General features: G+C 33.8%; 2 protein-coding genes across 2 annotated transcripts; both read right to left on the reverse strand.

Moving 5' to 3' along the window:
• Nucleotides 1-5227: 5227 nt before the first annotated feature.
• LOC121238341 (cytosolic sulfotransferase 15-like) lies at nucleotides 5228-6441 on the reverse strand. The gene has a single exon (XM_041135179.1). It carries the CDS (start codon nucleotides 6352-6354, stop codon nucleotides 5332-5334), a length of 1023 nt encoding a protein of 340 aa, XP_040991113.1. The 5' UTR covers nucleotides 6355-6441; the 3' UTR covers nucleotides 5228-5331.
• A 3406-nt stretch (nucleotides 6442-9847) lies between these two features.
• Nucleotides 9848-13836, reverse strand: LOC121239413 (cytosolic sulfotransferase 15-like). The gene is made up of 2 exons (XM_041136666.1): nucleotides 12847-13836; nucleotides 9848-9880 (listed from the first exon to the last, which is right to left on the reverse strand). The coding sequence occupies exons 1-2, from the start codon at nucleotides 13834-13836 to the stop codon at nucleotides 9848-9850; spliced, it is 1023 nt and encodes a 340-aa protein (XP_040992600.1).
• Nucleotides 13837-14215: the final 379 nt, after the last annotated feature.

Raw genomic sequence — 14215 nt, forward strand, 5'->3', positions numbered from 1 at the left:
CCCTTCTGATAAGAGAGAGAGACTCGAGGAGTGAGAGAGAGAGCTGATGTGAGAGAGGAGAGAGACCCGAGGAGCGAAAGAGAGAGAAAGCTGATGAGAGAGAGAGAGAGAGAGACCCGAGGAAGGAGAGAGAGAGCTTGATGAGAGAGAGACCCAAAGTGGGAGAGAAAGCTTGATGAGAGAGAGAGAGAGACCCGAGGAGTGAGAGAGATGTGATGAGTGAAAGAGCTTGATGAGAGAGAGAGAGAGAGAGAGAGAGAGAGCTAATATGCATTTAGAGAAAGAAAATAATAATAATAATGCAAGCTAAGGTATGCTACGGATCATCTGTGAACAGTAGTTGATCCAAGTAAAAACATAAAACGCATATACTGCTTCTAGCATATTCCATCCGGTCCCCAAGCCCAAGCTCAAGCCCAAGCCCACATTCCTTTACTTCATTCCCTTCCTCAGTGCGTGAGCCCATCACGTCCTTGGCCCATGAGCAGCCCACTGCGTGTGACACATTGGTGGACCAATTTACACAGTTGATTTTGCAATTGGAATGTCATGAAACATTATGAGAGAAAATGAAAGGAAAATGAATAGAACCAGACAATATTTCATCAGCATCACCTTTCACAATGACAAGGCCTCTTTATAACAAGTGAGCTGAAAAGGAGAGATTGAAAAGAGAGAGGGGGAAAAAAAAAAAACTGACATACAATGTTTATATTATTTTTAAGGTAATAATTTGTATATAATTATTTTTACGACACCGGGGATGGTTATGCAAAATTTGAAAAATTAGATGGAAAACTCAAAATTCAAAAATATTATCTGCTTTCTCTTAGCGGTTATGATGAGTTTTCAGAGAGGATGAAGGCACATAACATAGAAACGATGATGTTCGATCTTCATTTTGAATTTTGTCATCCCAAATATTTTTGTTATGTTACACATTTTTTAATTGGTTGTTTTTTTTTTTGAACAGTTAATTGGTAGTTATTAAAATACTTGTTAAGTTACACAATATTTTTGTTTTCTAGTAACAGATTGCTGCAGGGTTTGGAATTACAACACATTATTGAAAATGACAAACTAGTCCATATCACAACACAATCGATAAAAGGTTAGGCACATGTCTTTTTCTTGTACTTTATTTTTTTTAAAAAAAAAATTCCACCAATATCTTTTTCTTGCTACTTAATTCAATGAAACACAAGTCACAAGTACAAAAGCAATTGTATCAGCCATGAGATCAAGCTCCTTACTAAGCAAAGCTGGGTTTTAATGATATATGTACGAGGGACATAGCTTTTTTTTTTTTTTTTTACACCTATTTTTTGTTGCGTTGCTTTGCTTTGAGTGACTACAAAAGTAAAATGAAATCGACGTTTCAAGCACCTAATTATTGCACGTACATGGGGTCATGTGAAAGTCCAACCACTCCCATAAATTCAAATCAACATTACAATGCTATAGATATGTGATCGAGAATTTCTTTTTTCCACTTTAAATTTAAGAAAATTCACACGTTATTAGTCAATTTACATAGTGACAATGTCACGCACATGGGATGGTGCTTTGATCACATGGCGCACCACTCACATCAGTCGTACTCCATGATCACACACATGCATGTACACACATATATATATATACATTTGTTTATTGCTTTTGTTATTTTAAAAACAAAAATAAATATATACAATTATTGTATTATCTTTAAAAAATGATATTTGCAGTCGTGAAGGTATAAGTTTTGCACAATCTCTTTAACTTAAGTAAATGTTGGATTTACATTAAAAAAAAAAAACTAATTTTTTAATAGTAGACCTTACTCTTTTTCAAAATAATTACGCAGCGCTTATGTACTTCACAACTGTATGTAGCATTACTTTCCCACATATTTGATTATACTTAAAAAAATATACTTTGTATATGCTCTAATATCTCCATGATCACCATGATCCAATGTATAAAGCAAATGCATTCTGATGGATTTTGAATGCATATATAGTGCATTAATAACTCAACGAATAAGTGCACAAAAAGGACATGATATTTCATTATGGAAGATTCTAAATGCTAAAAAGGAAATAAACTAAAGGGTGGCATGGAATCAACATTCAATACATGACATGATCATGGACCATATATGCATATTGGGAATCTGCACTACTTGATTCATCAACGTATGATCACATGCATGATCAAATATCACGAGAATTCCATTATATAGTTTGGTATTGTATTGGTTGGCATGCATGGATGCATCTATAAATATCATCATGGTACAGAATGAATGTTCGGTCCTGCAGGGCATCAATATATATACCAGAAGCTCATGTGTCGGGTCATATTTGTAATTTGCGACTGACGTCTTTCAAGAATAAAATTAGGGATGGTTCATTTAATATCGTGTCCTCGGTCATTTGAACAAAACGTAAAAACAATATATGAGATCCATATAAAAAAAAAATTTAATTTTTTAATAGTGGACTCTACTTTTTTTTAAAACGATTACGCAGCTTTTATACACTTCACGATTGTATATAAAATTATTCATATATACATCATGTCATGATCATGAAACGCTCTAGCTTCAAGGTTTCAAGCTTATATATATATATATATATATATCTATTATACTATGAAAGCGGCTATCGGCATGTGAACAGGAATCCACATTAAGTTTTGTTTGATACTTTAGTTTCTAATTTTGTCCTTTTGTAGCTAGTTATTATTACAATTTTGTCCCTAGCTCGTGTATTTTACTTTTTGCTCGAGCCCTTATGTGAGTGATCTTTATTACGGTTTTGCCCTTGATTCATGTATTATTTGATTTTTTTGTTCCGTTGGTGCCCTTGTATGATTGAATATTATTACGTTTTTTCCCCTGATTGATGAACAATATTTTTGGACCACCATTTTTTTTCCAAATGTTGCCAATGTAAACTTTATCACAATGGTAGAAAAATGCAAACTTTTCAAACTTATCATTTTTTGTGTTTGGTTCGAAATGCCTCCTCCCAAACATCTAACCCAAGACGCACAATTTTTTCAAAGTTTTTCTCACATAGCTTAGTTTTGAAAACATAGAGAAAGAGATGAAATTTTGTGGAGAAAAAAATGGAAGAGCATATAAAGGAAAATGCTTATTCTGAGTTCTTACGAAATCGTCAACGATGATGGAGGATGTGATGAGCTGTCGTGGTGGGGAAGAAGGGAAGGGGAGAAAGAGAGAGAAGGAAAAAAAATTGAACTTGAAGACATAGACGACGACGACTCATAAAGGGAATAGAGAGTTTCAGTGTGGAAGGGGAAGGAGAGAGAGAGGGAAAGCAGAAAAGAAGAAGAAAAAATTGGTTTGCAACTGCCTACGTGTCCTCTCTTCGAGCTATGAAGTAAGAAAAATGCTTGGGGTACCCATTTTGGATCCGAGCATTTCTACTGATTAATTTTTTTGTTTGTTGTTTTTTTAATAATGAGTAAGTAAGTATTTTTTTAATGATGTTGTAATTTTTTGAAAAAAAAATATTTCAGAGAATAAAAGAATTTATAAAAAAAATTATTAAACAGAAAAGTTCATTTGGCCTTGTTGGTCAGATGTCTCATGCTACGCGACTCATGAAATAATGATCAAAGTTTCGAAGGATACAACATTGAAAGTTAATAGTTTTATAATATTAATTTTAATAAAATTTTTTTTATCATGATACCTTATACCACACACCACATCTCTTTTAATTTTACTTCATTTTTCTCATAACAACTATATGTGATGTATAGATAATAAATAAAACAATTCAATTAGTTTAATAAGAATAAAATAAAATCATTTAAACAAAATAAATTTTTAAAACTATATTATTTTTGGATTCTAAAATTTAAAGAGTCCTACTTAAAAAATATGCATGGTTCATTAACACTACAAATATCCTCTTTAGTTTGGACTTCTAAAATATTTGAAAGATTTTCAAACACTTGGCTTAATTTAAAAGTCTTCGGCTAGATTTAAAATAAATACTTGAGATAACAATATTTTTCTCCAAGATTTTGTAAAGTTCTGAATTCATTTCATGTAAGAACATTTACCTTATTTGCAAAAAACATTGTGACACATGCTATATATAATTTCATGTAGGAACAACGACATAAGAGATTAAACATCTTGTCAATTCATCTTTTGACGTAATCAACAACATAAGTTTCAAGTATATATTTTCCTCAAACTACAACAAAACCGTTTTGTTAACTTAAAAAAACTTTTACCTTATATATGTTGTTCACAATCTGCATTTGAAGAGCTTTTTTTGACACTTTTTTATACATGTGGTTATGAGATGAAGATGTTTTATTATTTAAATTTTTTTCTTAATTTTTACACTTTTTTTAAATGAATTATTAGTGTAATCTGCTTATATCAAAAGATTTTACTTTTTGATATGTCTTTTTTCTTTTTTCTATACCAACCAGGTTCCGTGCCTTTTGAACAAGTACTGCATGCTTGTTCCCTATCACATTCGAATGGTAATCCATACTCAAGAAGAATTAGCTAGCTAGGAAAAAATACACCAATTTCTATAAAAAATTAAAAAAAAAATTAAAATTAAGATGTAGCTAGAGAATATTTGGTGTTGCTGCGGGTGTTGTCAATTGTTATAAAGCGGAAAAGCAATATTAGATCAGAACACTGTTCCAACCTTGATCAGGAGAAAAACAATAAATTAGCAACACACCAAAAAAATCGACAAAAGAGAGAGGGGTTAGGCCGGAGAGCTCATGAGAGGTAGCCAGAGAGGATGATGGGGACGGTGCAATTGACCGACATTAAAAGTAGATATAACCATACCCAAACAATTTTAAAGTACAACGAACCATTGGAAAAAAGCAACATCTCTTGATTTCCATAAAAGTATGTCCGCCGTTATCCCATTGAGAACGTAACACAATTATAACTACGTTTGATTAATTTTGTGCCGGCCGTTATACGCATTAATATTCTGGATTAAGAATACGGCTGGGCTGGGTGTGGTCGCTACTTCATTCATCTTTATTTTTTTATTTTTATAAAACATTTTTTTAAAAAAAGAAAAAAAATTAAAATGTACTGCAAACCTAGGGAACAAATTATTAGCGTTTTCTTTGATTAATTTGTTAATTAGTTCCTGCTTTTGAAGATTAATATATATAAACGGATCCGATCATAATTGGCTGGATTTATATATATATATATATATATATATATATATTATTGCATTAGGGATACAAATTACAATATTAAATATTGTTCGAGCTGAGACCACATGATGCATGTAATATTGCTTGTAGTAGTAGTAGTAGTAATTAAGAGAACACTTCAAACGACAAACCAGAGGCACCTAACTTCTCTTCCATGACTTTGGTCAGTTGCTCCACCTGCCTAGGCGACAGGTAGTTTATCCAATCTCCGACCTCTCCCTTCCTGAACAAGTTCTTGTTTTCGAAGTTCTTTATCGACGTCCCAGATTTGTTTACCTCCAAATCCTTCATATTCTCAAAACTACACAGCTTTGCAATCTTTTCAATAACTCCACCTCTCTCCTCCTCCACAGAAAACGGGAACCCCAAGAACTCTGCTAATTTTTTCAACTGGAAAGTGATGTCTTTTTTCATGTCCTCGTACTTCAAGAACAATACTTTATTGGGCCTGTCTCTGCTCTCCTTCCAGTAACCCAACATGTGTTCCCAAAAGGGACCAAACCCAATAACCCCCTGGCAGTACATTTCAAAGCCTTCTTCTAGTGGCATTGGGGCTTGAGATCGTGGCTTGATTTTATTAATGAAATGCCACGAGGAGATGAAAGTGTCAAATGGGTTTCTGCAGATATAAACCAGCCGACAGCTAGATTTCTTGATGGAGCTAGGTAAGGAAGCAAAAGGAATGTGAGTGCCAAAAAGTCTAGGCTGTGGAAGGTTGGAGAGGTCAGGAAGCTGGTCATTTGCATAGATCTTGTATTCAAAGAAAGGTACAAGATCGTGGGGGTTGAATTTAAGCAAAGGATGGTTGTTTGAGAAGATTGGAAAACGCTCGCGACTCACGATGGCAAAAGCCAAGGCTTTCAACCATGTGGTGCCTGATTTTGGTATGGTGGCTAATACTACATCAGTGTCGCTTGCTTGGAAGTGCCTTTGGAAAGAGATTGTGGATTCGATCTCCCTTGACTGGCACCAAAAGCCTTGGTATTTGTAGAGATGAGAGGTTCGCCACCCTTTCTCTTTGGGAAGAGAAAGAAGAAGTTCCTTGCATTCTTGGCTTAGCTTTCCTTCTTCTCCGGCTTCTTGATCTCCATCCCTCGGTTGGTTTTTTATGGAATGGGTGATAACCATTTGAAAAAGTTGTGGAATGGAAATTGGTATGGAATTTAGCTCACATACACTACTTCTTTATAGCTTCAGTACTTCACTCACTTCTTCGGTTCGACAGAACTTTGGCAGTTTGTGCGCATGAAAAACATGCTGCATGCCAAAGAAATCAGAAGTGGCAAGCCACAAGACTATCGTGGGCGGCAGTGGCACCTCGTTATTAATGTTGTCCATATTCCTAGTGCCCTTTCTTTCACGATATATGTTACGTTCCTAGCTAGTTGATCTTTTACGTACGTCTGCATAATATAGATAGGACGGGGCCGGGTTTCTTTTCTGATAACAGCTAGCTAGGCACGAGGGGGCAGTAGCTAAAAAGCTAGCTAGTACTATATATTTTCCCACGAGGAAAGGCCTTCAATTTGCATGAAGGCTACGTTCATCTAACATGATTTTAACCTCTAAAATATCACTGCATGCATGAAAATATCGATGGTGCCATGCATCAAATAAATTACAACAATTAAATATATATTAGTCGATCCGAACAACATTATGCAGATCAGTACTACTCGGTCCTTTAACTTCGAAGTTATAAATTGGCTTCCAAAATGTTTTCTCCGCGAAGAAAGGACGAGTTTTGGGTTCTTTTATTATTCCTGGAATTATTTTTGGATCAATGCCGGGGTAGGAGTGGCGGACATCATGAATTGACTTGTGTGGATTAGGCAATTGGGTTTTACTGTTCTTATATACGTACCAAAATATATATACTGTTTAATTAAACAGTTAATATATATATATATATATATATATATATATATATATATATATATATATATAGCTGAGTCATTAATCGTGCTTTTGTTGAAGAATGAATGGTGGTGGGTCGGGTTATTCTATTAATAGTTGACACCACTTTCTTAATTTCGATGGATTTGATTAATCTTTTCTTTAATTAATTATTACTTTGGTGATGATCTTCCCGATGATCGATCGCCAAGATACTCCAGCGCTACTACCAATTCATCGAAATATTGGATCCTCCTGTGTCAAAATTCAATTGCCAAAATTCGAGATTGATAAGGGAAATAATTATTGCATGCAAATTACTTCTTTTCCTTTCCAAATAAAAGTACTTGTGAACAAACAAATTAAGACATAAATCACCGAAGTGATTTTTGTTCCCGTATAGTACTAGTGCTGTCGGGTCCTCATCTTTTAGTATAGAAAAATTATACTTATCATCTTCACACCACATATTACATATAAATTTTTTATTTTATTTTTTCTCTTCCTAAATATGTGATATATGGATGATGAGAAATGAAATCAATTAATTTATGAAGAATACAACCAATTTTTTTTTTAATTTAAAAATAAAAATAAATGTGATATGTGGTGTGTGAGGATGATGAATAGCAAATATGGTTAGTAAATGATACCACTTTCAAGTTAATCTCATTCTTCGTCGATTGCGGATAGGGGTGATAGACGGTCGATCCTGACTGACCAAACCTATCGTTTTGGTTTGGACCAGACCGAGATTGAGACCGGTCGGTCTCGATTTATATTTTAGAATACCGAAAAGTTTCGGTCTGGTCTCAGTCTAGGATTTTTCCACCTCGGACCAGACCGAATGAAAAATAAAAATAAAAATGTTTTATATATATTATTTATATAACAATTGTATAATTTATTATATAATTTTCATTTAACCTATCATAATTAACAATATAAAATTTTAAATATGTTATTAACACTTGTTAATATTCTATCAATTAACTAATATATAATATTAATTAGCTAATTATATAGTAATTATATAAATTAATAATGTAATTTTCATCTAATTTATTATCATTGACTACATAAAATATTTTTTTATTGAGTTAGTTATATAATCCACATTAATAAGTCACTAAATTTTAATTTAGTATTTTAAATAAGTTTTTTTTATTAATTGATTTAAAAAATAAAAAAAAATTAGACTGGACCGATAGCTACCAGTCCGGTCCGGTCCCTATGGGTGTTCGGTCCAGTCGGTTTTGGGAAAATGATGGACACCGGGTTGGACTGGACTAGACAGAACCGACCGATTTGCACCCTTAATTGCGGATCAAGAAAAGATATATTCAGTCCATCACTGCACTAGACTGGACTAGACCGAACCGACCGATTTGCACCCTTAATTGCAGATCAAGAAAATATATATCTACTATATATATATAGACGCGAATGTTAGATGAATAGTATTTTCATCTAACATTTTATTTTCCTATTTTACCTCTATTTTTATATTTATTTTTTCTTTCTATCCTTGATTTGTGTTATCTTCTGTTCGTATTTTTATAGGTTTACCCTTCTTTTGCCGACTACTTTTTGGTCTTTATCCCTAATGTGTTTTCTTTTATTTCTGTTTTTACGTTTTTATCCCTCCGTTTTATTGACATATTTACGGATATGCCATTAGCTTTGTTACATTCTTCACATAACCGACTTATTTTTTATCTTTTTCTTTCCTATGCTTATTCTACTGTTTTATCTATTTACCGCCATCTTTATATACAATTTTTGGTCTTGTTGAACTTACAATTTTATCCATTTACGAAAATCTCTGAAAACTTTATATACAAATTACAAAGTTAAAAAAAAAAAAAAAATCTCAGCTGGCTTCAACTTTCAAGTTCTGACTGTCACAGCTGGCTACAGAGTACTATACAATACATCCGGAGCAAATTATTAACTGTTCTCCCAACCTTACAGCTTTCAACTGTTTTTTATCTTCCCATTTTGGCTGGGAAACACACACAAACACATAACCATCTTAATTTCATAGCGCTGCAACCAGGCCGGCCATCAGAGAAGTTATATATATATATAGAGCAAGACTTTAGCGGATATATATACAAAGATCAAATCGCGGTAGATCATGATCGTGATGGTTCTCCACAGGTGCTTACAAGATCATATTGACATATATAATTCACAAGTTCTCAATGCATGGAGTCATGATCATGCATGATATATACAAGTGTTTTTTGACAGCCCTTTTGATCAAATTTAATTGGAACGCAAAAATGAGCAGTACGATCATATATATATTTATATATGTGTGTGTGTATGCTTCTCTTGGCACTTGCGAAGCTGTGCCCATGCATAAATGAGTCTGAAGAAAAAAGAACCCGTAAGTTAATTTATAAGGGGGTGTAATGATTTTTAAAAGGAAAAATTAATTAGAAAAAGAAAATTTAAGGACGATGCATGCTGGCTGTACGTACGTACTCAACATCTCTAGCTGTATCAGTACACAAAAATGCAGGCTCGCAGCCTTATTTTTTAAGGTGTGTTTAGATGTTGAAGTGAGTTGAGTTGAATTGAGATGATAAAATATTGTTGAAATATTATTATTATTTTAGAATTTGAAAAGGTTGAATTATTTATTATATTTAGTGTTAGAATTTAAAAAATTTATAATGATAAATTGAGATGAATTGAGAGGAATTGAAAATCTAAACTAAACCTTAATGTTAATAATTTCTGGTAATGACTTAATTATGAGATGGGTTGGTGGTCCAATCCAGCGAGCGAGGGAGCCCAGGTCGATGGCCACACTACTATCTGTTTCATTCCTGTCTGTTGCACCCTGCCACCCGAGCTCAAAGTATCGGATATGTGTCCGACCCGACCATATCCATTTCAGGTGTCAACCCGATCCGAACAGACCCTTCAAAACCAAATCGGGTTGAATCCGTATCGGGTTGACACTATATTGCGCCCCCCGCGTGCAATATCCAGCTAGCTACCTGATCACCTGTGTTGGACAGACCAATAAATATTTCATGATATGCTGATATTCAAACAATGTAGTGATCTTCATGCATAAAAGATCATCATCAATTTCAGTTTTTGACAGCATAATTAAATTTAAAGATTTCAGGAGGGTTCTGTTTCCCTTGTTACTTCATTCCTGTGGCCATACTCAAATTTAAGAGTTTTCACGGTAATTGACACCAGCTTTAATATTTCCCAATCAGAGCAACATATATATATATATTATATATATATATATATATATATATACACGTATCAGAAAACTATCTAGCTATAAGCTTCATGTGTTATAATAAAGGTTCAAATTTATCTACACAAAATTTAAATAGATTTGATTTTAATTATGCATGTATATCATTGAATGGGGATATTGTCAGCTTATAAAGACAGCTTAGGAAGTAAAAAATGGGTACAGTAGTACTGTTGCATACAGCCTGTCATGCACGAACAACTTCAATGATAAAAAGAAAAGAAAAAAATCTTACTATAAACAAGTTGGTGTATCAATTCGTCCATTAATATTGATATATAATATATATATTTAACGAAACGATGTGAATTAAAGATAAAAATAATTTTTATGATATAGGAGATTTTTTTTTTCTCTCAAAAAAATTCTTTTTATTTTTTTTAAATTAAAAAAATCATCGGTACGCGATATGATGCACGAACTCGCTTGTAGCTACAAAACTCGAAAGAAAAAGAGCACAATAAAATACTGAACCGATCCATCCGCAAGACCAGTTATTGCCTAAAGCAAGTAATTACGTTTTAGGCTTCGTTCGGTCGCTTACTAACTTCATTTTAATTTATCTTTAACTTATTATAATTTTTTTAAATTTTAATATAAAATATAATAAATAATTTAATTTTTTTAAATTATAAAATAATAATTATATTAAAAAATAATTTTTTTAATAATATTTTATTATTTCAATTCCACTCAATTCAACGTCTAAATTATTCAACCTTAATCCCTCGAACATACTTTAATCCATAATTTTTTTTTATAAAGTTAAGCAGTCATTGCTTGCTTGTCACGTCATTGCACGTTAATAATAGATTTATTTTATTTATTTAATTGGTGCAGTTCTTGTGTCAACTTACCCGTTGCAATTCTCATAATTAAGAGATAATAATATTATATTATCGTTAATTAATTTAAAAATGGGAGTGTGGGGAGTAGTCTGCTTCAGAATCAAGTCAATGGCTACGTGAGCCCGTCTATCAACAAGTTGACGACCCACACATATGGTCTCGAAATATCTCAGCCAAAAGCTTTGTTTTTTTTTTTTTTGTTTAAGATCAGTCAGGTGATAGTGATACGGGTTCAACCCGATTTGGTTTTGAAGGGTCTGCTCGGATCGGGTTGACACCTGAAATGGATATGGTCGGGTCGGACACATATCCATTTCAGATGTCAACCCGATCCAAACAGACCCTTCAAAACTAAATCGGATTGAATCCGTATCACCTGACTGATCTTAAACCAAAAAAAAAAGTTTCGGCTCAGATATTTCGAGACCACATGTGTGGGTCGTCAACTTGTTGATGGACGGGCTCACGTAGCCATTGATTTGATTATGAAGCAGAATACTCCCCACACTCCCATTTCCAAATTAATTAACGATAATATAATATTATTATCTCTTAATTATGAGAATTGCAACGGGTAAGTTGACACAAGAACTGCACCAATTAAATAAATAAAATAAATCTATTATTAATGTGCAATGACGTGACAAGCAAGCAATGACTGCTTAACCTTATAAAAAAAAATTATGGATTAAAGTATGTTCGAGAGATTAAGGTGCTATAATTTAGATGTTAAATTGAGTAGGGTTGAGATAATAAAATATTATTAAAAAAATTATTTTTTAATAATAATATTATTTTATAATTTAAAAAAATTAAATTATTTATTATATTTTATATTAAAATTTAAAAAAATTATAATGAGTTAAAGATAAATTAAAATGAAGTTAGTAACCGAACGGACGAAGCCTAAAACGTAATTACTTGCTTTACGCAATAACTGGTCTTGCGGATGGATCGGTTCAGTATTTCATTGTGCTCTTTTTCTTTTTATCATTGAAGTTGTTCGTGCATGACAGGCTGTATGCAACAGTACTACTGTACCCATTTTTTACTTCCTAAGCTGATCTTTATAAGCTGACAATATCCCCATTCAATGATATACATGCATAATTAAAATCAAATCTATTTAAATTTTGTGTAGATAAATTTGAACCTTTATTATAACACATGAAGCTTATAGCTAGATAGCTTTCTGATACGTGTGTATATATATATATATATATATATATATGTTGCTCTGATTGGGAAATATTAAAGCTGGTGTCAATTATCGTGAAAACTCTTAAATTTGAGTATGGCCACAGGAATGAAGTAACAAGGGAAACAGAACCCTCCTGAAATCTTTAAATTTAATTATGCTGTCAAAAACTGAAATTGATGATGATCTTTTATGCATGAAGATCACTACATTGTTTGAATATCAGCATATCATGAAATATTTATTGGTCTGTCCAACACAGGTGATCAGGTAGCTAGCTGGATATTGCACGCGGGGGGCGCACATACACACACACATATATAAAGCACAATTAACGTGACCACATCATCATGTATTGCTTGTGGTAGTACTTATTAAGAAAACACTTTAAACGACAAACCAGAACCGCCTAACTTCTCCTCCACGACTTTGGTTAATTGCTCCACCTGCCTTGGCGAGAGATAGTTCACCCAATCTCCCACATCACCCTTTCTAAACAAGTTCTTGTTTTCGAAGTTCTTTATAGACTTGCCAGATTTGTTTACCTCCAAATCCTTCATATTCTCAAAACTACACAGCTTTGCAATCTTTTCAATAATCCCACCTCTCTCCTCCTCCAAAGAAAATGGGAACCCCATGAACTCTGCTAAATTTTTCAAGCATGAATTGATATCTTCTTTCATGTCCTCGTACTTCAAGAACAATACCTTATGAGGTTTTTCTGTGCTCTCCTTCCAGTAGCCCAAAATGTGTTCCCAAAAGGGACCAAACCCAATGACCCCCTTGCAGAACATTTCAAAGGCTTCGTCTAGTGACATTGAGGCCATAGATCGTGGCTTGATTTTGTTAATGAAATGCCACGAGGAGATGAAAGTGTCAAACGGGTTTCTGCTGATGTAAACAACCCGACAGCTAGACTTCTTGATGGAGTTAGGCAAGGAACCAAATGGAATATGAGTGCCAAAAAGCCTAGGCTGTGGAAGTTTGGAGAGGTCAGGAAGCTGGTTGTTTGCATAAGCCTTGTACTCAAAGAAGGGTACAAGATCGTGGGGGTTGGATGTAAGCAAAGGATGGTTAATGTTTGAAATGGCAAAACGCTTTCGATTCACGATGGCAAAAGCCAAGGCTTTCAACCATGTGGTGCCTGATTTTGGTATGGAGGCTAATACGACATCAGTGTCGCTTGCTTGGAAGTGCTTTTGAAAAGAGATTATGGATTGGATCTCCCTTGGCTGGCACCAAAAGCCTTGGTACTTGAAGAGATGATGGGTTCGCCACCCTTTCTCTTTGGGAAGAGAAAGAAGAAGTTCCTTGCATTCTTGGCTTAGCTTTTCTTCTTCTCCATCCGTTGACTCTGTGTAATTTGTGACAACCATTCTTAGTGAAGGTAGAATTGGTATGAAATTAGCCCACACAGACCACACACTTTATAGATTCACTTCATTCATTCATGTGTTGTTGCATGAGAAAGATTTAGCAATTTGTGCGCGTGAAGCACATGCCCCACAGAATTAAGAAGTGGGAATCCACAAGAAGTACCTTCGCGGGCATGACACGTTGCGATGCATGCATCTATTTGACCAAATCCTTTGCCTCACAATATATAGTTTCCACGAGGAAAATGCCTTTCGAATGAAGGCTACGCGCGTTTATGGTGGTCCAAGATTTTGAAGTACAAAATCACAGCATGAAAACTTTCAGTGAAGGTTTTCTTTTTTCTTTTTTCGGTGAAAACCTCAGAGAAGTGATCATTGT

Source organism: Juglans microcarpa x Juglans regia, chromosome 7D (genome assembly GCF_004785595.1).
Source record: "Juglans microcarpa x Juglans regia isolate MS1-56 chromosome 7D, Jm3101_v1.0, whole genome shotgun sequence".
Classification (NCBI taxonomy): domain Eukaryota; kingdom Viridiplantae; phylum Streptophyta; class Magnoliopsida; order Fagales; family Juglandaceae; genus Juglans; species Juglans microcarpa x Juglans regia.